The sequence below is a fragment of the Panthera pardus genome, unplaced genomic scaffold (genome assembly GCF_024362965.1).
Source record: "Panthera pardus isolate Hobbes unplaced genomic scaffold, ASM2436296v1 HiC_scaffold_3, whole genome shotgun sequence".
NCBI classification, from domain to species: domain Eukaryota; kingdom Metazoa; phylum Chordata; class Mammalia; order Carnivora; family Felidae; genus Panthera; species Panthera pardus.
The window spans coordinates 55,117,179-55,142,810 of record NW_026526876.1 but is presented as its reverse complement, the minus strand read 5'-3'; the positions used below and the strand labels follow the sequence as shown (position 1 = coordinate 55,142,810).

General features: G+C 39.0%; 1 protein-coding gene across 1 annotated transcript in view; it reads left to right on the top strand.

Moving 5' to 3' along the window:
- The window catches only part of RPA1 (replication protein A1), a 73,793-nt gene that overhangs the window by 11,535 nt on the left and 36,626 nt on the right, over positions 1-25,632 (top strand). The window contains exons 2-5 of the mRNA XM_019429596.2: positions 4,757-4,807; positions 6,318-6,396; positions 7,058-7,166; positions 18,214-18,302. Of these exons, the coding sequence (XP_019285141.1) occupies positions 4,757-4,807; positions 6,318-6,396; positions 7,058-7,166; positions 18,214-18,302 (328 nt within the window). The remainder of the gene's footprint in view (positions 1-4,756; positions 4,808-6,317; positions 6,397-7,057; positions 7,167-18,213; positions 18,303-25,632) is intronic.

Sequence of the window (25,632 nt, the reverse complement as noted above, 5' to 3'; positions counted from 1 at the left end):
ATTTTTTAAATTATAAAATCAGGTTTTTTTAATGGATATGGTACTGTCTAGATTCTCTGCATTTTGTATGTCAGTTTTGATAATTTGTGTTTTTCAAGGGACTTAGCCATTTTATCTTTTTCATAAATTTGTTCCTAATATTCCATTATCTCTTGTATATATAATCTAACGTATATAATATATAGTGATGCATTTTTCATTTCTGATATTGAGAATATTTGTTTCTTTTTCTTGGCCAGACTAGCTAGAGTTTTATCAATTTTATTGATATTTTCAAAGAACCAGCTTTTAGTTCAATTGTTTTTTCCTGTTGTTTATCCATTTTCTATTTTGTTGATTTTTTGCTCTTTTATTATTTCCTTCCTTCTGTATGCTTGAGTTTAGTTTATTCTTTTCTGGCTTCTTCTGGTAGAAGGTTATATAATTGATTTTGGATTTTTTTCTTCTCTAAGGATTAAAGCTGTAATTTTCCCTTGAAACATTGCTCTAGCAAATCCTATAAGTTTAGATAGATTGTATTTTCATTTTCATTCTGTTAACAATACTTTCTAATTTCTCTTGTGATTTCTTTCTCAATAGATGGGTTATTAAAGAAGTTTACTGTTCATGGGGCACCTGGCTGGCTCAGTAGGTAGAGCATGTGACTCTTGATCTTGGGGTTGTGAGTTTGAGCCCCATGTTGGGTTTAAAAAAAATAGAAGTTTACTGCTTAGTTCCCAAGTATTTGGAAATTTTGTAGATATCCTATTGTTAGGATTTTTAGTTTCATTCCAGTGTGGTCAGATAACGTACTCTCTGAATTCAGTCTTTTAACATTCATTGAGACTTGTTATATTGCCCAACTTATGGAACCTTGATGAAAATGTTCCAGGGGCACTTAAAAGAATGTTTATTCTGCAATTGTTAGATGATCTAATTAGGTCAAGTTGGTTAATAGTTAAATCTTTTATGTTCTTCTACATATTTTTTTTTTTATCTCTTTGCTTTTTCCATCCTGAGGGAAGGAAGTTGAGACCACCAATTATAATGATGGACTTGTCTATTTCTCTTAACTCTGTAGAGTTTTGCTTCATGTCTTTTGAAACTTTGTTATTAGGTGTATATATTTATCATTGTTGTGCCTTCTTCAGGAATCAACCCCATTATTAGGAAATGTCCTTTTTTATCCCTGGTAATATTCTTTGTCCTGAAGCCTTCTTTGCCTGCCAGTAATGATGCAGCTTTTTCCAGTGTTTAATTTTTAACCTGTGTCTTTATATTTGAAGTGCAGTTCTTGTAGACAGCAGATAGTTGGATCTTATTCATTTTGACAATTTTTGCCTTTTACTTGGAGTACTTGAACCGTTTGTACTTAGTATAGTTACATGTTTGGGTGTAAGTTTTTTGTTCTGTTACTTGTTTTCTCTTTGTCCCATCTGTTGGTTGTTGTTGTTTTGTGGTTTAGCTTTTCCTGACTTGTGGATTATTTGAGTATTTTTTATGATTTGAATTGATTTCCACTATTGATTTATGAGCTATACTTTTTTTTAAGGAGTGCTTTAGAGCAGTTCATCTTAGTTTGGACAACCATTACAAAACACTTTTTTTTTTTCTTCAAGTTTTGTTGTTCTAAGTATTTGCTTCACCAAATGTGGGGCTTGAACTCACAACACCCCTATCAAGAGTCACATGCTCTTCCAACTGAGTCAGTCAGGTGCCCCTATTACAAAATACTTTAGACTGGATGGTGTAGAGAACAGATTGATTTCTCACAACTCCAGAAGTTGGGAAACCCAAGATTGAGGTGTCAGCAGATTCATTTCTGGGTGAGGGCTGTGTTTCTGGCTTGTAGCTACCATTATCTCACCATGTGCCCACATGACTTCTTCTTTGTATATGGGAAGAGAGAGCTCTGGTGTCTCTCTCCTTTTTTTTTTTTTTTTTTAATGTCTGTTTATTTTGAGAGAGAGAGAGCATGTGTGTGCGTGCAAGCTGGGGAGAGGCAGAGAGAGAGGGAGAGAAACCCAAGCAGGCTCTATGCTGACACCCCTGCTGCCATGCCCAAATGACTGAGCCACCCAGGTGCCCCAAGGTGTCTCTTCTTCTAAGGGCATGAATTCCAATGTGGGGGCTCCACCTTCATGACCTTATTAAAACAAATTACCTCCAAAGGCCCCACCTTCTAATGTCATCACATTGGGGGTTTGGGCTTCAACATATGAATTTGGGGAGGTGGGACACAAATAGTCTAAAACATGGTGGTTCTCTTCTTGTTTTTTTATAATTTATTTTTTATTTTTTCATTTTATTTATTTTGAGAAACAGAGACAGAGCACAAGTAGGGGAGGGGCAGAGAGAGGGAGAGAATCCCAAGCGGGCTCTGCACTATCATCACAGAGCCCTATGAGGGATTCGATCCCACAAACGTTGAGATCGTGACCTCAGTCAAAATCGAGAGTCAGATGCTTAACTGACTGAGCCACCCAGGAGCCCCTCTCTCTCTTTTTTAATTGAAGTATGGTTGATACACAATGTTATATTAATGTTTTAGGTGTACAGCACAGCAATTGGACAAGTCTACATGTTATGCTGTACTCACCATTGAATGTTTTGATCTTAGAATACTTGTCTTTGATTTTTTAATGTTTAGCGTGCACAAGCGCGACGGGAGGGTGGGGGGCAGAGAGAGGAGGGGACAGAGGATCTGAAGTGGGCTCCTGCAGGGCTCTAACTCAGTGAACTGCGAGATCATGACCTGAGCAGAAGTCAGATGCATAACTGACTGAGCCACCTAAGTGCCCGTCACTTTATTTTTTGAGAAAAGATTTACTCAGTTCCAAAGTTTGAATAACCAGTTTGTCATTTGGCCTTTCAAGTAAAAATGATGTTCCGTGAAAAAAGTGGCTAGTTCAACTCACAGCTCAAACAGTTGCACAAGTGGTGACAGCCAGTACTCCAGTATGTGGCAGAAGTACTTTTTGCCTACTTCCCATGTTGTTCCACAGAATATTTAAAATTTTCTATAAAGAATATGGAGTTGTTTTGGCAGATTGTTGATTCATTGACTTACAAATCAGCTGATCCCTTGGAGATTGGAATGGGTCCAGAATAGCTTTTACTTTGGGTCTAGTTTAGTCCTGTTTCTGAAGCATGACCTTTCTGGGGTTTCTACTGAAAGCAGCAGGTGTTTATTGAGTTTTCTGCACTCAGGCTGGTGAGAGCTCAGCTGTGTTCTAGCCTGTGTGAGCTCCACTCATTTTTCAGTTTATAGCTAATACTTAATCTTTGCCTGGCCGTGTGGAGTCTCATTTTGTGTATCCACAACTTAGAAGTCAGCCAGAGACTCCTGGGAACCCCTGTGTGGGTTATTGAGGCTCTAACTCTGTGTAGCTTGTCATCTCTGGTATTCTGCATCCACGAAATCCAACTAAGTTGCCTCCCTGATCTCTGTGCTCAGTAGGACTGCCACGTTCTTCTTGGGTTCCCTCTCCACGCTGTGATCCAAGAGTGCCTCTGTGCAGAAAGCCAGGAGGATTGTAGTGTTCCCCTCATTCGTTTCTCTTTTTTCAGGGACCACAGTCTTGCTCTGCCTGTTGTCCAGTATTTGAAAAGTTTATGTATTTTTGTCCAGTTTTTTCGTTGGTGGTGCTGTTTATTTCAGCATGGGCAAGAGCAGAGGTCAGAGAACCAGTATTCACTGCTGTTGGTTTTTTTCTGATGATTACCTTTATTTATTTTTTTAAATTTCTTAAACGGATTTTTTACTTTTTTATTTATAAGTAGGCTCCAGGGCCAATGTGGGGCTCAAACTCACGGCCCTGAGATCAAGAGTTGCGTGTTCCACCGACTGAGCCAGCCAGGGACCCCTCTGATGGTTACCTTTAAATGGTGGCTTTTTAAAAACAAACTAAAAACCTGATTGGTGGTCTGTTTTTTGTAGATACTATTTTCATAATTGCTAATAGAGACATGAGATTTAAAATCCAAACGGTTTTGGGTGCTTAGGTGGCTCAGTCAGTTGAGCGTCCGACTCTTGATCTTAGCTTAGGTCTTGATCTCAAGATTGTGAATTCAAGTCCCCCATTGGGCTCTGTGCTGGGCGTGAAGCTTACTTAAAAAAAAAAAAAATGCAAAAGATATAAAAATTGGATTCAGTGTGAGGTCTCCCTCCCACCTACGGCCCTACTCGCCAGTTCTCTCAAAAGAGGCAACCAATGTTACATACACATCTCTTTAAGGCTGCATAATATTATTTTAAAGATTTCCCATACTTACCTAATTATTATTTTTTTTATTTTTACATTTATTTATTTATTTTTGAGAGACAGAGAGGGAAGTGGGGGATGGGCAAAGAGAGAAGGAGACACAGAATCAGAAGCAGGCTCCAGGCTATCAGCACAGAGCCTGACACAGGGCTCGAACTCACAAACCGCGAGATCACGACCTGAGCTGAAGTCAGATGCGCACTCAGGCGCCCCTCTAATTGTCTGTTAATGGGCCCTATAGGCAAATTAATGTGCTGTTCTGAATAATGAGCACACATGTGATGCCTGTATTTTGGATGCAGTAATTGTATTCTTGTTAAGCCAAGTATTGCACTTTTATGCTTTTATGATTTTATCCAAGTGATAAAACTTTACTAGATTTTCAGATGACATGCTCCGAAAAGTCTCTTTAATAATGTTATCTGTGGTTTATTACAAATACCAAACTGTAAAAATATGTCAGATTTGGTCATAATTTGAATGTAGATCTCATTCTGTGTTTACTCTTTCAGGCCATAATGCAACAGGGAGACACTTCCATAAAACCTGTCCTCCAGGTCATTGTGAGTACCTGTGTATGTTTTATGTCAAGCATTTTAAAAACTTCTATGTAATTATACATTACATTTGATGAAGCACATATCGATTTCATGTCCATTTTGGGAAATTCTCTCCCTCATCACAAAAAATAGGCCTGTTCTGTTGTAACTGCAGGAGAGGAGCTAGGGCTGGGTTTTTTTCTTCTTCAATATAAGTTAGCCAGAGTTAGACTTGGGGATTTAGATTTGAGCCTTCGCCTTTCTATTCTTGCCACAATTGATGGAGGCTGTAGTGCTGCACATCATTAGTATTGCCTCCTTACTTTTTTCTTCCTGCCCTGAGGTTTGTCTTTCTTAAATCTGCCTTATATGGGCCTACAATGAATGTGTCTGCTTAACATTCTTCATTAACCCTATCATTCATTTAAAATTTAAAAAAAAAAACTTTTTTTAATGTTTGTTTATTTTTGAAAGAGAGAGACAGAGTGTGAGTGGTGGGGGAGGGGCAGAGAGAGAGGGAGACAGAATCTGAAGCAGGCTCCAGGCTCTGAGCTGTCAGCACAGAGCCCGACGCGCGGCTCAGCCATGAGATCGATCATGACCTGAGCCAAAGTCGGACACTCAACCGACTGAGCCACCCAGGCGCCCCCATTTAAGGGTTTTCCAAAAATTTTTTTTAAGTTTATTTATTTATTTTTGAGAGAGGGAGACAGAATGAGCAGGGGAGGGGCAGAGAGAGAGGGAGAGAATCCCAAGCAGGCTGCGCACTCTCAGCATGGAGCCCGATGCAGGGCTTGAACCCACAAACTGTGAGATCATGACCTGAGCCAAAGCCAAGAGTTGGATGCTTGACCGACTGAGCCACCCAAGTACTCCAAAGGTGTTTCAAATTTTAGTGGGAATTTAAAAAATGAATAGAAGCAGGATCCTGGATCATTCTGTGGATTCTGAGTCAGTAGGCCTGGTGATCTCCTTGTGACTCCCAGACTCGCTGCTGGTCATCATAAGGCCCCGTTTCTGTATTTCACTTCCTGTGGAGAGCAGCTTCTGATTTCCTGTAAGTTGTGATAAATGCCTTGGCTGTGCCCCCATGTCACGTGCACACATCTCTTATATCTCTTTGCCTCTGTCTCCACCACACTTGTAAGCCCCATCAGGGCAAGGATTTTTTGGTTTTTTTGTTTTGTATTTTTAACATGTTTTCTACACAGCACCTTGCATTGTTAGGTACCTTATCATTCTTTTTTTTTTTTTTTAATTGATTTTCAATTAAATTTGAGCTGGGGAGAGAGAACATGAGTATTGGCAACTCATTTTATTCTCATCTATGTTGTGCTTAATAATGTTAGAGAGAAGCTGGTGGGAAAATCATCATATCCAAGTTTCTTTTGCTTGGACGTAGGTGTCAGGAGAATGGGCAAGCAGTTCATTGTTTGCTGAAATAATGACAGACCCACTCTCCTGCCACTTAGATGTAATTATCTCTGGGGACTGGGGAGACAGTCTGTCTAATGAATCATGTTTTCTATCTTAGAACATCCGTCCCATCACTACAGGGAATAGTCCACCCCGTTATCGACTGCTTATGAGTGATGGATTGAACACTCTATCCTGTGAGTATGATGTATAAATCCAGGAATTTGTATTTAAATAATAAAATCACATCCAGCACTTTGATTGCAATAATTTGGGGCATTTCAGAAGTGTACATTTGCCTGACCATGCACTTCATTCAGACAGAATTGCAGCCGGCAGAGAGCATTCTAACAATAGACTGGATCTAGTGGAAAGCTGCCACTTGGCTTAATTAATTTTCTCTAACTGGTGCTCTGTTTTCTTTGATTAATTTCCCTCAGGATGATATTGACATTTAGTGAATATAATGGGTTAGCTGTCCTATACTTGCCTTTTTAGGCTTTTATTTCAGTGTTGGAAACTTCACAAGCAAGAAAGACAGTTTTCAGAATATGTGCTTGCTGTCTCTAGTCACAAGGTGAAGAACGTAGAAAAGATTTTTTTAGTCTTCATCATGAAACCTGAATGATGGAAAAAATGATTCTGGGCAATTTAAGAAATACTTACATTTCAGAGTAGCAGCAGATGTTTAATGCATAGTAAATCATACTGTTTTTCACTGTGCAGAATCTGAATAGTTTTAGTTTCAGAAACATTCAAGGCATTGTTTTTCTTTGCTAGTCCACGTGTGATCAGTGCTAGTTCAGATTGTTATGACTGAAATGTTGTGGGAACTAAAGACATCTTTGTGCTTTTCAGCTTTCATGTTGGCAACACAGTTGAACCATCTCGTTGAGGGAGAACAATTGTCTAGCAACTGTATTTGCCAGATTAACCGATTTATTGTTAACACTCTGAAAGATGGAAGGTATGTGGTGGGTTATTTTTGCTTTTTAGAATTTTCTTTGGTTTTATTGTGTTTTGGAATGGGGACTAATTTTTGAACAGAGAAGTCCTTTGGATACCAAAATTCACTTAGGAATTTCAAAAACAATGATGAGCTTCCAGCTAAGAGTTTACAGCTATTGAGATTTGAACTCGGATGACTAAAACATGGCACCAAAGGGAGAGAAATATGGAAACAAATTGGAAATTTCAAAGCAGGAGATTAAAGCCAAACACAGAACTCTTATTTCTAATCTCTTCAAAAGCACTGTTTTTAGCATTCTCTTTTAAAGCATCTTTTAATGAAAAGGGGTCACTTATAAAGAGCAAAAGAGGTGTATTTAATTATGTAACACTGCTCCTTTTCTACAACCTTGAATCTTTCATCGTAAATTATTCAGCCAATACAGAGCATGGTGAGGGCTTACAGATGCTACACGCTAGAGGTGCAGCGGTGAGCACACTGTTAACCGTTGCTAAAATAGGACCTTTTTGTTGGGGAGAGGCTTTTAAGGTCTTTATTTTCAGTCACAGAACACATGAGAAACAAATATGGCAAGCATTCCCATCTTAAGGGTATGTCAGTGTATGTTACAGTAGTATTAACTGTACATTTCCAAGTAACTTTTGCTTTATATTTGTTTGCTATATCATTGTCCTTCTTTTAACTTTCAACTTCTGTTCTTTTTTTTTTTTTTCTCATATATGAAATTTATTGTCAAATTGGTTTCCATACAACACCCAGTGCTCATCCCAAAAGGTGCCCTCCTCAATACCCATCACCCACCCTCCCCTCCCTCCCACCCCCCATCAGCCCTCAGTTTGTTCTCAGTTTTTAACAGTCTCTTATGCTTTGGCTCTCTCCCACTCTAACCTCTTTTTTTTTTTTTTCCTTCCCCTCCCCCATGGGTTTCTGTTATGTTTCTCAGGATCCACATAAGAATGAAACCATATGGTATCTGTCTTTCTCTGTATGGCTTATTTCACTTACCATCACACTCTCCAGTTCCATCCACGTTGCTACAAAAGGCCATATTTCATTTTTTCTCATTGCCACGTAGTATTCCATTGTGTATATAAACCACAATTTCTTTATCCATTCATCAGTTGATGGACATTTAGGCTCTTTCCATAATTTGGCTATTGTTGAGAGTGCTGCTATAAACATTGGGGTACAAGTGCCCCTATGCATCAGTACTCCTGTATCCCTTGGATAAATTCCTAGCAGTGCTATTGCTGGGTCATAGGGTAGGTCTATTTTTAATTTTCTGAGGAACCTCCACACTGCTTTCCAGAGCGGCTGCACCAATTTGCATTCCCACCAACAGTGCAAGAGGGTTCCCGTTTCTCCACATCCCCTCCAGCATCTATAGTCTCCTGATTTGTTCATTTTGGCCACTCTGACTGGCGTGAGGTGATATCTGAGTGTGGTTTTGATTTGTATTTCCCTGATAAGGAGGGACGTTGAACATCTTTTCATGTGCCTGTTGGCCATCCGGATGTCTTCTTTAGAGAAGTGTCTATTCATGTTTTCTGCCCATTTCTTCACTGGGTTATTTGTTTTTCGGGTGTGGAGTTTGGTGAGCTCTTTATAGATTTTGGATACTAGCCCTTTGTCCGATATGTCATTTGCAAATATCTTTTCCCATTCCGTTGGTTGCCTTTTAGTTTTGTTGGTTGTTTCCTTTGCTGTGCAGAAGCTTTTTATCTTCATAAGGTCCCAGTAATTCACTTTTGCTTTTAATTCCCTTGCCTTTGGGGATGTGTCGAGTAAGAGATTGCTACGGCTGAGGTCAGAGAGGTCTTTTCCTGCTTTCTCCTCTAGGGTTTTGATGGTTTCCTGTCTCACATTCAGGTCCTTTATCCATTTTGAGTTTATTTTTGTGAATGGTGTGAGAAAGTGGTCTAGTTTCAACCTTCTGCATGTTGCTGTCCAGTTCTCCCAGCACCATTTGTTAAAGAGACTGTCTCTTTTCCATTGGATGTTCTTTCCAGCTTTGTCAAAGATGAGTTGGCCATATGTTTGTGGGTCTATTTCTGGGGTTTCTATTCTATTCCATTGGTCTGTGTGTCTGTTTTTGTGCCACAACTTCTGTTCTTAATCTTGGGTGTCTTTTATAAATAGTGTATACTTTTATTTATTTATTTTTTAATTTTTATTAAAAAATATTTTTTAAATGTTTAATTACTTATTTTGAGAGAGAGAGAGAGTATGCACAAGCAGGGGAGGGGCAGGGAGAAGGAGAGACAGAATCCCAAGCAGGCTCTATGCCCTCAGCACAGAGCCTGATGTGGGGCTTGAATTCATGAACTGTGAGATCATGACTGCGCTGAGATCAAGAGTCGGACACTTAACCGACTGCACCACCCAGGTGCCCCAGCAGCATACAGTTTTAGAAATCATTTTTTTTTAAATTTTTTTAAAATGTTTTATTTATTTTTGAGACAGAGAGAGACAGAGCATGAACGGGGGAGGGGCAGAGAGAGAGGGAGACACAGAATCCGAAGCAGGCTCCAGGCTCTGAGCCGTCAGCCCAGAGCCTGACGCGGGGCTCGAACTCACGGACTGCGAGATCATGACCTGAGCCGAAGTCGGACGCTCAACCTACTGAGCCACCCAGGCGCCCCTAGAAATCATTTTGAAATTTAGTGGGTGAGTTTATTCTGCTTAACTTATTATTGATGTTTTCTAATTTTTGTGTTTTTACCATGTTTTTTGCTTTATTTTTTTCTTGCCTTGGATTGATTGGATTTTTCCTTAATCCTCTTTTTTGCCTCTGCTGGTTTGAGAGACATTCTATTTGTGCTGTGTTTTTGTTTGTTTGGTTTGTTTGTTTTTTGTGGGTACTCTCACATTTAAAAAAAATCCTGGGGGCACCTGGGTGGCTCAGTCAGTTGAGTGTCCGACTTCAGGTCATGATCTCATGGTTCATGTGTTCAAGCCCCGCGTCCGGCTCTGTGCTGACAGCCTCCTCGGAGCCTGGAGCCTGCTTTGGATTCTGTGTCTCCTTCTCTCTCTGCCCCTCCCCCGCTCACACTTTGTCTCTCAAAAATAAATGTAAAAAAAAAATTTTTTTAAATCCACATGTAAATTAACAGAAATTCTAAAATAGGTCAGTATTTTTACCATCCTCTCAAATAAAACAAAGGTCTCAAAATGATCTGTGTTTAGTGTTCAATTTTGTTTTTATTTCTTCTGATTAGCATTCTCTACACAGACAGCCGTTACTTATATTTACCCATAGTTTGTTAGCTCCCATTTGTCTCCTTCATCACACTCCTTCCTTTTTAGTTCAGTTCTCATTTTCCTGAAGAATATCTTTGAGCAGCTTTTATGGAGAAAGTTTGTGAATGATAAAAATCTGTCATCTAAAAATGTCTGTTGCTGGACTCCTGGCTGGCTCACTCAGTAGAATGTGTGACTCTTGATCTCAGGGTTATGAGTTTGAACCCCACTTTGAGTGTAGGGATTACTTAAACAAAGAAATAAAATTTAAAAAATAAAAATGTCTGTTTCACTCTCGGTTTAACTAAGTATAGAATTCTAGGTTGACAGTTAACTTAGTTGCTGTTACTATTTTCATCCTGATAGAATTTTGTGTTCTTGTCCTGGTGCTTTGAAAAAAAATTTTTTTTTAATGTTTATATTTATTTTTGAGACAGAGAGAGACAGAGCATGAGCAGGGGAGGGGCAGAGAGAGAGGGAGACACAGAATCCGAAGCAGGCTCCAGGCTCTGAGCTATCATCTCAGAGCCTGACACGGGGCTCGAACCCATGAACCATGAGATCATGACCTGAGCCGAAGTCGAACGCTCAACTGACTGAGCCACCCAGGCGCCCCTTGTCCTGGTGCTTTGTAAATAAGACTTTTGTCATACGTATATTATAAAATTCACATAAATAAAAATAACTGTAATCCCACTGCCTAGAAGTAACTATTAGTAACATTTTGTTGTAATCCTTCCAGAATTTTTCTGTAAACGTGAGTACTTATAAATTTGTATTTTCCTTAAAAAAAACTTCATAATATAGTTTTATAAAATTCTTTTTTAAGTTTATGGTTGTTGTTTTACATGTTCCTAGATAAACTTCTATGTCATATATTACTTAGCATGTCATTGTATAAGTTTACTTTAATTTAGTTAACATTTAATATTACACAGTATTTCACTATTTAAAGTTTTTCACCAGTGTTCCTTAGAATATGTTTGTAGCTCTTTGTGTATTCAGATTTTTAGAGAAGATGATCATTTTAATAAAAACAACACACAGAATCACCAATTCAAGCAATGCAAAACAAGGTACAAAGAAGGGGAAAAAATGGTCTAAAATTGATACAACCTAGAAATAACCATATTATGATTTAATGAGCATCATTCCAAAAATCTCACCATGCATATTTATCAATAATTGGTGAATCGATGGAAATCATCTTGGTAGTGGAATGACAATATAAACACTGTTAATGCTCTCTTCCTTCCTGTATAATTGGGTCCAAAGCCATTAGGGGGGGTCAAGCAAGGTAGGTGTTTACAGGGGAGGGGTGGTGGTGGTGGTGGTCTGGAACCAGGTATTAGCCCAAACAAAGTGAGGAGAGGGTCTTTGTGGGCTGGACAGGGTGCTGGAGCCCCAGCAGGTAAGGAGAACACACACGAGGGGAGAATGGCTGCGGCCCAGGATGGGTTGTTGGAGCCTGAGTAGGGTGAGGCAAGAATCTGTGTGGCCGTTGGATCCTGAGCAAGGGATGAAGCCATCTGGGAGTGTGGGGGTCAGGTGACAGCAGCATGTTGTTGGAGACTGGGTGGGATAAGGAGGGAGGCCAAGCAGAATAAGGAGGGGGTCTGCAAGAAGTGGTGATAGCCCAGCATGAGTGTCAGAACCAATGGGGAGAGGAGGGTGCTTGTTTGTAATGGGATGGTGGTGATCTTAGAACTAGGTATGGAATTTGAGCATCGGGAGGAGGATGTCCGTGGGTGCAGCAGTGGCAGGTGGTGACATATGAGGGGAATTGATTTAATAAATATGTTGAGGGCAGTGAGAGCTAGCCAAGGGAGAAATCTGTGATTCTGGATTGGAACTGGAGGTTTCAGAGTGAACTCAACGTTTTTGATAGGTAGATGTAGATACAGATATAGATAATTAGTTTGGGGTTTTAATGTTCTATTTTATTGGGTTGCCTGGGTGGCTCAGTTGGTTAAGCATCCAACTTTGGCTCAGGGCATGATCTCACAGTCTGTGAGTTCGAGCCCCGCTTTGGGCTCTGTGCTGACAGCTCAGAGCCTGGAGCCTGCTTCAGATTCTATTCTCCCTTTCTCTCTGCTCCTCCCCCACTCATACTCTATCTGTCTCTCAAAAATAAAATAAAAACAGGGGCACCTGGGTGGCTCGGTCGGTTAAGCGGCCGACTTCGGCTCAGGTCATGATCTCGCGGTCCGTGAGTTCGAGCCCTGCGTCGGGCTCTGTGCTGACAGCTCGGAGCCTGGAGCCTGTTTCCGATTCTGTGTCTCCCTCTCTCTCTCTGACCCTCCCCCATTCATGCTCTGTCTCTCTCTGTCTCAAAAATAAATAAACTTAGAAAAAAAAAAAACAACCCTCAAGGGGTAGGTGTTAAAAAATAAATAAATAAATAAATAAATAAATAAATAAATAAATAAATAAATAAAAACATTAAAAATTGATAAAAAATAAAGTTCTATTTTATTTTATTTTTATTTTATTGTTATTCAATTTATTTAAACTAAAAACAAAAACAGTTCTCCCATTCCTCCCACCCCCTTCCCCTTGCCTCTAACAACCACCAGTTTGTTCTTTGTATCTATGAGCTTATTTATTTCCACATATGAGAGATCATATGGTAATTGCCTTTCTTTGTCTGACTTAGCATAATGCCTTGGAAGCCCATCCATGTTTTCACAAATGGCAAGATCCCCCTTTTCTTTAAATGGCTGAATAATAGAGAGAGAGAGAGAGAGAGAGAGAGAGAGAGAGAGAGAGAGAGAGAGAGAGAGAGAGAGTGTGTGTGTGTGTGTGTGTGTGTGTGTACCACAGTTTGTTTATGCATTCATCTATTGGTGGACACTTAGGTTGTTTCCATATCTTGGCTATTATAAATAGTGCTGCAGTGAACATGGGGGTGTAGTTACCTTTTCAAGTTACTACTTTTGTTTTCTTTGGATAAATGCCCGTAAGTGGAATTGCTGGATCATATGGTAGTTCTAGTTTTAATTTTTTGAGGAGCTTCCATACCGTTTTCCATAGTGGCTGCACCAATTTACATTTTCACCAACAGCTGTACGAGGGTTCCCTTTTCTCCATATTCTCACCAACACTTGTTATTTCTAGTCTTTTTGATAATTGCCATTCTGACAGATATGAATGAGGTGATGTCTTATTGTGGTTTTGATTTATATTTCCCTGATTCATGAAGTAGAGTATCTTTTCCTGTACCTCTTGTCTAGGTATGTCTTCTTTTGAAAACTGTCTCTTCACATCTGGTTGGTGTAGGAGTATACATATATTGTGCAGTGTGTGTGTGTGTGTGTGTGTGTGTGTGTGTGTGTGTCTGTCTGTCTGTCTTGCCTAGGTCTGTCTACCAAGAAAGCTTTGGAGCAGCGACAGCGCAATAGCTGTGAGCCCACTTAGCACATCTTGGTTTCTGAATGCCAAAAAGAACCAAGGCTCCTTGGAGGATGGCTTGTTATGGGCTTGGAAATTATAAGTCGAGCCTGGACTATCTTAATGTGTCAGTTGGTAAGGAAGTGCTCAAAGGGAGAGGGGACCCTGTCAAAAGGCTGGCAGAAATCTTACACTTGCCAATCTAAGATAATTTATAAACCACAATAAAAATGCAAACAGATTACAACCTGTTGAATAAAATAGGAGTTCGTAAGTCTGTACTGAATAAATGAATACATGGGGGGAAGATAAAGGTTCTTCTTAACATAGAATGCCATCTAATAAATGTAGAAGGAATGATGGAATAGAAATTTGCCATTTGGTAATCATCACAATATTAGTTCATGCAGGAAACATCAATGGGTGCTTTGACTGCTCTAACAAATTAACACAAACTTAGTGGTTGAAAACAACAGAAATTATTCCCCCTGGAGGTTGGAAGTTGAAATCAGTTTCACTGGGCTGAGATCCTGGTGTTGACAGGGGCATGCTCCCTCTGGAAGCTGTCTGGAAGAATCCATTCTTTCCCTCTTCCAGCTTCTGGTGGTTGTTAGAATTCCTTGGCTTTTTGGTGCATCAGCCCAGTCTCTGCCTCCATGGTCACATTGCCTTCTGTCTGTTTCAGATCTGCCTCCCTCTTAAAGGATACATGTCATTCCTTTTAGGGCTCATCTGAGGATTCAGGAATAATCTTGCCATTTCAGTCATTAACTTCATCATATTTGCAAAGTCCTTTGTTGTCCCGCTCACAGGTTTCAGGGGTTAGGACGTGGATATCTTTTGGTGTGGGGGATTCAGTCTACCGCAGATGCTGAAACAAGTGGTGAAAGTTTGCAGAGTGACAAGTTTTTTTATGGGGTTAAAGTACTTCCCCACAACATAATTACTAATTGTAAATGGAACAGAGTCAACTTCATAGTGGAGGAACCTGGCAGACAGTACCTTATTCCAGTGATTAAGGTTAACATTACCAGTAATGGGACAAATAGAAATCGTGTATTACCTGATAAGATGCAATGAGAATAACACAGCATCACTAATAGTATATTTTTGCGAAAGATACATAATCTATATCTAATCATGAAGAAACCTCAGGTAAATTAAGGGATATTCTACAAAATAAGGGACCTCTGATTTTCAAATCTCAAGCATGAAAGTAAAAAAATTGTGTACACTGAAAGACTGTTCCAGATTGAAGGAGTCTTAAGAGATTTGATAATTAAATATAACAAGTGATCCTGGTCTGGATTATTAAGGACATCGTTTAGACAGTTGATAAAACTTAAAGAGGTTCTGTGGATTATGGAAAAATTCTTTCATTATGTTTCAAGTTCAGTGACTTAACCAGGCTATGTCTTTTTTTTTTTAATGTTTATTTTTGAAAGAGCAGAAACAGAGCATGAGTGGGGAGGGTCAGAGAGAGGGAGATACAGAACTTGAAGCAGGCTGCAGGCTCCAAGCTGTCAGCACAGAGCCCGATGTGGGACTGGAACTCAAAAACTGTGAGATGACCTGAGCTGAAGTAGGATGCTTAACCTCTTAACTGACTGAGCCATCCATGTGCCCTTTAACCAGGCTGTGTCTTAATGTCCATTGTTCTTCCTTTTTTTTTTTTCTGGTCCATGGTATGCCCTTTCAGTCTGCAGATTTATTTCTTTTCAATTAAATCTTTCTGTGTGTTATTCCTTAATGCTGTTTTCTATTTCATTTGGTTCTAGTTTTTATTTACATTGTGGATAACTGTCTTCCCTTTGTGTCTTCAGTTTGTTTTAGTTTATTTTCTAATGCATATGTTGGATTAAGTCAGGATTTTCCAACATACTAGTAGTTCAGTTTTTAGCTTTCTCCTTGCTGTCTCTTGGTGTTTATAATCTTTAAGTGTTAGATGTATAATGGTATTACTTTTGTTCTGTTTTTGTCTTAAGTTCCTTTTTCTTCTCAATCTCTCATCTCATCTTTTGAGTTTTATTTTATTGAATAGTCTTATTTTCCAAATCTCTCTTGGGAAGTATTATTCCCTTTCTTGGCTTATGCTTTCTTCTAGATTGGATTCTCTAACTGTCTCTGCCTTTTTTGTTCCTCGTATTTTTATACGTTTTTGCATGTTGCATTGTTGCCATGTCATTTCTTTTTATCTTTTTCATGCTTAACGTGGATGGTTCTGTCAGACTTCATATTTGCTCCGACATAGTTTAAGCTGGATACATCTCTTTGCCAACCTTCCCACTTGGGATCTATTATCTTCCACTCCAGGCTACCTTTGAGTGCTTGAGTGGTGCTTTTTATCCACTTTTCTGTCCTCTGGGGTATGGTTATGGGAGAAGATGGAGTGCTGTGCTGGGGTTGAGTGCAACAACTTAGGCTTGGTTCTCTACCGTCAGGGATAGAGTTTCAGTCCCACGGGCTTTGCTTCATTCTACCATCTCAGGATGGTGGCATGTCTTGTACTCTTTCCTGCCTCTGTTGACAATCTGTGTCCATACATCCCAGCTTATTTACCCCTTATTTTTTGATGGACATTTAGCTTTATTCCAAACTGGGCTTTAGCAATCATCCTTGCAAGTTTATCTTTATGTGTTTGTGCTATTACTTCTGAAGAGCAGATTGCTTGAGTTAGTGTTGTGGGGGTCAAACAACGTCTCTTAACAGAAAATATACCAATTAATACACCCAGTAACTTTGTGTAAGAGTGCTTCTGAATAAACAAATCCAAGGAAACAAATTAGTGGTTCTGCACGGGTGGGGAAATGGAGTGGTGTGTGAATGATATCTCAAAAACCTGTTAAAGAAAGAAAGAAAGAAAGAAAGAAAGAAAGAAAGAAAGAAAGAAAGAAAGTTCCCCTTAACCTTGTCAACATATTGGATACTACTAATTTTTTTTAAATGTTTATTTTTGAAAGAGAGACACAGTGCGAGTGGGGGAGGGACAGAGAGACAGACAGAGACAGAATCCAAAGCAGGCTCCAGGCTCTGAGCTGTCAGCACAGAGCCTGACGTGGGGCTCGAATTCACGAGCTGTGAGATCATGACCTGAGCCCAAGTCAGATACTTAACCAACTGAGCCACCCAGGTGCCTGTATGCTACTAATTTTTAAAAATAATTGTTAATTATCATTACTTTAATTTACATTTCCATATTCGTGAGCTCAAATGTCTTTTCAGGTACTTGTTTATTCTTTGTAGTTCTTTTCTGAATAGCTTTTTATATATGTACTTTGTGCATGTTTTTGTTTCGTGGGAGATCTTTGTAAACCAGGGATATCAACTATTTTTTAGCTGTTTCAAATATTTTATCCCACTTTATCATAACTTGCTTATGGTGTCTTGTGATACAGCATTTAAAACTTTTTAATTTTTTTAATTTTTAAAAATTTTAGAGCAGGGAAGGGCAGAGGGAGAGGGAGAGAGAGAATCTCAAGCAGTCTCCACGCCTGGCACAAAGCCTTACACGATGCTTGAACTCGTGAACCGTGGGATCATGACCTGAGCTGAAATCAAGAGCGGGACACTTAACCAGCTGAGCCACCCAGGTGCCCCAGTAAATAAACTTTACAAAAAAAAAAAGAAATGGTATTTGAGATGAGAGCAAAAAATGAGTACTAGCTGACGGCAGAATGAGAGAAGGTCATCACAGTCAGTGAGCAGCATATACAAAGGCTTTGTGGCAGGAGAGAGGGTGGCAAGAGAAAACATGGCATATACCAGGAATTGAAAGCAAACAGAACTGCTGGAGAGCAGTGTTTCTGGGAAGCGGTATGAGATGGACTAGAAAGAGATTAGCAAGACCAGATCCCACAGAGCCTGTAGGGCGTGTGAAAGGTTTTAGTTTTGGGCTAAGGTTCTTGGGAAGTTATTGAAAGGTTTTAATTAGAGTTAAAGATAGGTAAAAGAACTATAAGTTCTTAGATCATAATTACATTAAAAAATAGCTACAGTTGTAATGGTTTTCGCTGGGAAAAGGTAATTGTTTAGATGGGTATATGTTTCTGAAAACAGATCATCTGTTGTTGTGCCATACATTATTGTGTTTAATCTAAATTCTGATTGTGTCATTTACTCCTTGATGGTACGGTTTGTGGTAAGGGCACTGCATTTTAATTAAAGGACTAGATGGAAAATGAAAATCCTGCAATCATAAAAAGCCTTGATAATGATACAGTGAAAGATTAAGGGAAATATTTACATAGGAATTGATATCATATATTTCTCACGTTATTCAGTAATGAAAACCTGTTGACAAACGGAAATAGTTTTATCAAAATGATTATTGGGGGAGAGCTTTTTAAGTAGCTTGTCATTTGAAGGGTTCTGAATTGATTTTTTCTAACTTGTTTCTATTTCTTTGCATTTGTAGGAGAGTAATTATTTTGATGGAGTTAGACATTTTGAAATCAGCTGAAGCAGTTGGATTAAAGATTGGCAATCCCGTGCCCTATAATGAAGGTAAAAGGCTTTTTTTATAGGTTGTAGCACTCGATAGAATACCTCTTTATAGATCCAGAATTCTACCTTTTGGTTTCAGTTTGATTTGTTAGTCTTACTAAAAACTCATGATTTGGAGGTTTAGGAACCAGGTTATTCTTTCAGGTTTTTTAGTACGGAAGAAATGATGGTAGGACTCCAAAAGGAAAACTCTCTCTGTTTTTCTCAACACACAACTTCCTTCATACTTCTGGCTTGTCTGTTACCAAAAGTGTGGGGTTTGTCTCACACTAAGCAATTCTCTAATTCTCTGTGGACGAGAGCCGGTTGTCCTACAGTTCCAGTTGAGTTCTGATACTACCTATCCAAAGTTAGCTTCAGATTCCATAGATAAAGACAGAGTCCCGCAAGGCTGCCTCCGCACCCCTCCACCACCGCCAAACCCCAGTTCAGATGCCAGTCAAAAGTCTAGGTAGTTCCCTCTGCTTCTGACCAACTGGCTGTAATTGAAGGTTCCCACAATCCCCTCCTCAGGTTCCATTAGATTAATGAGCTAGAGCGGTTCACAGAACTCAGAGAACAGCCAGATGGGAGAGGTGCATTGGACAAGGTGTGTGGGAGGGGTACAGAGCTTCCGTACTCTCTCGGGGTGCACTGTCCTCCCCGTGCCTCCATGTGTTCACCAACAGAAGTGCCCCAAACCCCATCCTTTGGGTTTTCATGGAGGCCTCCATAGACATGTTGGATTACATCATTGGTTGTTGGGTGATTGGTTCCACCTCCAACCTCTCTCCTTTCCCCAGAGGTGGGGAGTGGGTGCTAAAAGTTCCAACTCTCATCACATGGTTGGTTCCCCTGGCAACCATCCCCATTGTTAGGAGCTTTACAGAAGTCACTGTGTTGATACTTAGTGTGATTGAAATGGGCTTTTTATAAATAAGATACCCTTAATTCCTCTTATTACTTAGGAAGTTGTAAGGGTTTTAAGAGCTCTGTGCCAGGAACCATGAATGAAGGTCAAAAAAATATTTCTTATGTATCACAATATCACAAGCTTGCATTAGGAAAAGAGGGAAAATGAAAGAATAGAAAAAAGTCCCACTTACAATAGATTAAAAATAACAAATACATTGAAGTGTTAATGAGAAATGTGCTTTCTTTTTTTTTTTTAATTTTTAAAAAAGTGTTTTATTTAGTTTTGAGAGAGAGACAAACAGGAAGAGTTGGGGGGTGGGCAGAGAGAAGGAGACACAATCTGAAGCAGGCTCCAGGCCCCAAGCTGTCAGCACAGAGCCCTGTGTGGGGCTCAAACTCAACAAACCATGAGATCATGACCTGAGCTGCAGACGAAAGCTCAACCGACTGAGCCACCCAGGTGCCCTGACAGATGTACTTTCTTAAGATCATTCTTATGCACATTTTTGGTTTTATTTTATTTTTGTTTTTAAAAAATGTAAAGCACGGGCACCTGGCTGTCGGTAGAACAATCAACTCTTGATCTCGAGGTTGTGAGTTTGAGCCCTACGTTGGCTGTAGACGTTATTAAAAATAAAATCTTCAGGGGCACCTGGGTGGCTCAGTCGGTTAAGTGCCTGCCTTCAGCTCAGGTCATGATCTCACAGTTCATGAGTTCAACCCCCACATTGGCCTCCACTGTCAGTGAAGAGCTCGCTCTAGGTCCTCTGTCCCCCTATCCCTCTCTCTGCCCCTGCCCTGCTCATGCACTGTCACTCTCTCGCTTGCTCTCTCAAAAAAAAAAGTAAAAAATAAAATCTTTAAAAATAAATAAAAAATGTAAAGAAAAATGTAAAGCGTGTAATCTTTTGATAGCTCACCACACCCAGTAGTTTTTAAAATAATTTCTGTGTTTATTGCCAGGCCATGAATAAACTCCCTGAAGGTGCAGACCATATTTTGTTCTTTGTTGTGTCCCTCATGCCTAACTTTTATTTTTATTTATTTTTCATTTTTATTAAATAAAATGCAAAACAGTGGCCACCCACCTTTTTGCACCTCTGTGATCAGAGGCAGCTTTCAGAGCACAGATCCCCAGTATTTGGACGACAGGGTCCTTTTTGCCTACCTCGTTTCTCCAAAACTGTGTGCACAATGCTTTAGGAAAATGTGCACAGGGGCTCCTGGGTGGCTCAGTCAGTTAAGCATCCGACTTTGGCTCAGGTCATGATCTCACGGTTTGTGAATTCAAACCCTGCATTGGGCTCTGTGCTGACAGCTCAGAGTCTGGAGCCTGCTTCGGATTCTGTGTCTCCTTTTCTCTGTGCCCTTCTTCTGCTCACACTCTGTCTCCCTCTCAAAAATAAATAAACATGGGGGAGAAAAAAAGGAAAAGGTGCACAGCTAGCTGCCTGCCATTTAGCTGAGGGCCCAGAGGTAGGTAGCTGTTACTGTGCTAAAAGCTGAAATTGACTGTAATTTGCCATCCAGATCTTCTCCTGGAAGTTGCAAGCCTTCAGGAGACTCCCAAATTCCAAAATAGTTGTATCAGACAGATTCCGCCAGTGCAATTATAGTTCAGGTTAAGAGATAGATTCCTGGTACTTCCTAAACAGTGATTATCTGTTGATAATGAGTTTTATTTTCTTGTGAAAATATATAGAAAAGCACAGTGAAATCAGAATGATTTAATTACTTTAAACGAGAGACAATGATAATTCTAGAAAAAGACAAAGAATTGTAAATCACTGACCCTGTTAAAGGAAATGGCTCATCTGTCCCTCTACCAAGTCTAATAAAAATAAAATTAAAAATAATTAGTTAAATAAAAAGGGGTGCCTGGCTGGCTCAGTCGGTAGAGCATGTGACTCTTGATTTCAGGATCATGAGTTTGAGCCCTATGCAGGGCATAGAACCTACTTTAGGAAAAAAAAAAAAAAAAAAAAAGTAAAGCCTCACTGTTCACCAAAATAAATTTCCAGATTTGTTTTAAAAATTAGAAAATAAGGGTGCCTGGGTGGCTCAGTTGGTTAAGCATCTCGCAGTTTATGACTTCAAGCCTCGCATCAGGCTCTGTGCTGACAACTCAGAGCCTGCAGCCTGCTTTGCATTCTGTGTCTCCCTGTCTCTCTGCCCCTCCCCTCCTCACACTCTGTCTCTGTCTCTGTCTCTGTCTCTGTCTCTCTCTCTCTCAAAAATAAACATTTAAAAAAGAAAATGAAACCATCAAAAATAATAAAGAAGATGGGGCTGCATACGGATTGGGATAATTCACAATGAATACATGATTACATTGAAATAAGATTTCATATGGTAAAAGTAGGAAGGTATGTAAACTTAAACTAGGATAAAATACTTATGGAAGATAAGACTGATAGAGGCACCTGGCTGGCTCAGTCAGTAGAGTATGTGATTCTTGATCTCAGGATCATGAATTTGAGCCTCACATTGGAGGTAGAGTTTACTTAAAAACAAAACAAAACAAAAAACAAAACAAATAGCCAATACATAACAAAAAATATTTAGCCTTACTGGTTGTTTTTGTCTTGTTCCTGGTCTTAGGGAGATAGCATTGTCTTTTTCCATTAAGTATTATGTTAGCTGTAGGTTTTCATATATATATATATTTTTATCATTATGAAGATGTTTACTTTTAATTCCTAGTTTGCTGAGGGTTTTTATCAGGAATAGAATGGTGAATATTTTGTCCAGTGTTTTTTTCGGTGTCTATTGATGATTGTATGGTTTTTCTTTTTTATTGGTTAATATGGTGAGTTACATTCAATGATTTTTGAATGCTAAACCAATTTGTGGTTTCCGGGATATGTTATGTCATCATGATCTATTAATACTTTTTATATATTGTTGGATCTCATTTTCTGAATTTGCTTGATTTAACAAACCAACTTGATTTTGTGTAGAATTTTTACATCTATATTATGAGGGACATTTGTCTATTATTTTCTTGTGATAGCTTTTGTCTAATTTTGTTGTCATAGTAATCCTGGCCTTACAGAATGAATTAGAAAGTGTTCCCTCTTAAATTTTCTACAGTAGTTCATGTGGAATTATTACTTTTTACTTAAATGTTCAGTAGAGTTTACCAGTGAAGCCATCTGGGACTGATATATTTTTAGAAAGGTTTTTAAACTACAAATGCAATTTCTTTAACAGATACATATAGGGTTATCCAGATAATCTATTCCCTTTTGAGTGAGCTGTAGTAGATTGTGTTTTAAGGAATTTGACCATGTCATTTAAGTTGTTGGGTTTATTGGCCTCTATAAAAGTAAATAGTCTTGGGGTGCCTGACTGGCTCAGTCAGTAGAGCATGTGACTCTTGATCTCGGGGTTATAAATTCGAGACCCACTTTGGGTGTAGAGATTACTTAAAAATAAAGTCTTTTAAATAAATAAATAACGGTAAGTAGCCTAAAAACCCCAATTAAGTGGCAGAAATTATCAGATTGAATCAAATAAATGTAGTATTAGCCTTTTGGTGTCTGTGAAAGGCTGTAGTGATGTCATTTCTCTCATACTTGATATTCATAATTTGTATTCTTTTTTTTCCCCATGATCAGTCTGGCTAGATGATTTATCAATTTTGTTAATCTTTCCAAAGAACCACCTTTTGGTTTCATTGATTTTTTTCCTCTTTTTATATTTTCTATATTACTTTGATTTAAAAAACATTTTTTTTTTTAAGTTCATTTATTTATTTTGAGAGAGCACAAGCTGGGGAGGGGCAGAGAGAGAGGGAGAATCCTAAGCAGGCTGCACGCTGTCAGATGACCTGGGGCTCCATTTCATGAAACTGTGAGATCATGACCTGAGCTGAAGTCAAGATTTCAGTGCTTAATGGTCTGAGCCACCCAGGTGCCCCTATGCATTGATCTTTAATGTTTCCTTTCCTCTGTTTATTTTGGGCTTAATATGTTCTTTCTCACCATTTCTTTACATGAATGCTGGCTCATTGATTATGACCTTTCTTCTTTTCTAAAATTAGAGGCATTTGGTGTTACGAATTTACCCCTAAGCACTGCTTTAACAATGTCAAACACATTCTGGTGTTACAAGTTTTATTCCATTCAGAGTACTTTCTGGGGTGCCTGGGTGGCTCAGTCAGTTAGGCATCCTACTCTTGATTTTGGCTTAGGTCGTGGTCTCACCTTTCGTGAGATTGAACCCCAGGTCGGGCTCTGCTGACAGCGCAGAGCCTGCTTGGGATTTTCTGTCTGCGCTTCCCCTGCATGGATGCACACGCACGCTCTCCCTCAAAATAAATAAACTTGAAAAAAAAGTCAAATGGTTTTGTGTACACTTTAAAACAAAACCAAGTAAATAACATTTCCCTGCCTTATTTTTCTTTGGCCTCTAACTCCTGTCCAAAGGCAGTCTTTTCAAATTTTAAGCTATTTCTTCCATATTTTTCCCCATATTTATTTCCATATTTTTAAATAACATTTATGCTGTTCTTTCTTGATTTTTCAGTGTAGACATTTGTTTACTGACTTCACACTATGGTGAAGTCAGTAACATATAGTTACTGTATTAACATACAGTGTTCTATTATTTTCAGGCGTACAATATAGTGATTTCAGGTGTAAAATATAGTGTACAATTCTATACATTACCCAGTGCTCATCATGATAAGTGTGCTCTTAATCCCCACCTCTTTTATCCATCTTCCCACCCACCACCCTCTGGTAACCATCAGTTTGTTCTCTATAGTTAAGAGTCTGTTTTCTGGGTTGTCCCTTTTTTTCTTGATTTGTTTTGTTTCTTAAATTCCACATATGCGTGAGATGATATTTGTCTTTCTCTGACACACTTATTTTACTTAGCCTTGTACTCTCCAGCTCAATCCATGGTGTTGCAAATGGCAAGATTTTATTTTATTTTTTTATGGCTGAATAATGCCACCTTTTCTTTATCCCTTCATCTATCAATGGACACTTGGACTGTTTCCATAATTTGGCTATTGTAAATAATGCTGCAATAGGCATAGGGGTGCATGTATCTTTTCGAATTAATGTTTTCATATTCTTTGGGTAAATGTCCAGTAGTGGAAATACAGGATCATATTGGAGTTTTATTCTTTTTTTTTTTTTTTTTTAATTTTTAAGTTTTATTTTCTACGTGTTAACATGCTTATTAATGCACTTTATTTTTTTAGGTTTATTTATTTATTTTTTAGAGAGAGAGAGAGAGAGAGAGAGAGAGAGAGAGAATTCCAAGCAGGCTCCATGCTGTTGGTGCAGAACTGGACACAGGGCTTGACCCCACAAACTGTGAGATCATGACCTGAGCCAAAATCAAGAGTCAGATGCTTAACCAGCTGAGCCCCTCAGGCGCCCCAGACGCAGACTTTAATCTGATAAAGTCTGCCCCTAATCAGACTGTTGATTATTTCCATTTGTAATTGGTTAAATCAGAGAAAAAAAATTAATTAATTTTTAATATATGCCATCAAAAATAAATATTCACTTAATGTGATAGTATCTGTTTTATGATATCAAAACATTTTTTCCTCCCCAAGTAAAGATTCTAAGTAAATATGAGATTTCTTCTAATGAAAAAAGTTACGCCTTATCAGCTGTTGAGCTTACAAAACAATACAGGGGATTGCTACCAGCACACTTACTGTAAGAGGAAAGTATGTCCAATGAAAAGGAAATTTAAAATATGACATTAAACTTGTATAAAAATTTTAGCAACGCCTTTACTTCATTTACTTTTAACTTTTCCATAAATACCGGAAAAGAAATTGGACAGTTTATAATGAAACGTAGAAAAATTTCTTTTTCCATAAAGCAGACTTACTCATCGTCTTTCCCTGTGGCTCCTCCTTCCAGTCCTCCTCCACTGTGCTAAAGAGCTATTGAGTTCTTCCAGATTTTTGATTAGACAGGTGGTTTCCAAGCCGACTGGGCTTTCTAGGTACATAGTTCCTGCACGGGGTTTTCCAGTCACTTGTCCAGCTTTGAAAATATCTCGGCCCGTTCATGTTCCACATGCTTTGTTCATGGGATGGGTAGAGCTTTGAGAAGCACAGTATCCCCCAGTGTGCACTGCTGAAGAGCATTGTGAGCAGAGTAGATTTTTCACTGATTAAAATACTTTAATAAGTAGGGATCCAAAATGAGCCTGGTCACTCTCACTTTAGCTATTTTTTGCATTGTATTGCTGTTCCAGTGACCTTCCCCATTGATACTATGTGGCTTTGGTCACCTCCCAGCTCTCTTTTCTTGGCACTTGTTCTGGTAGTTCTATTTTTAATATTTTGACCCTCCCAATTGTCTTCCACAGTAGCTGCACCAGCTTTCAATCCTACCAACAATGCATGCAGATTCCTTTTTTCTCTACGTTCTCACCAACACCTGTTGTTTCTTGTGTT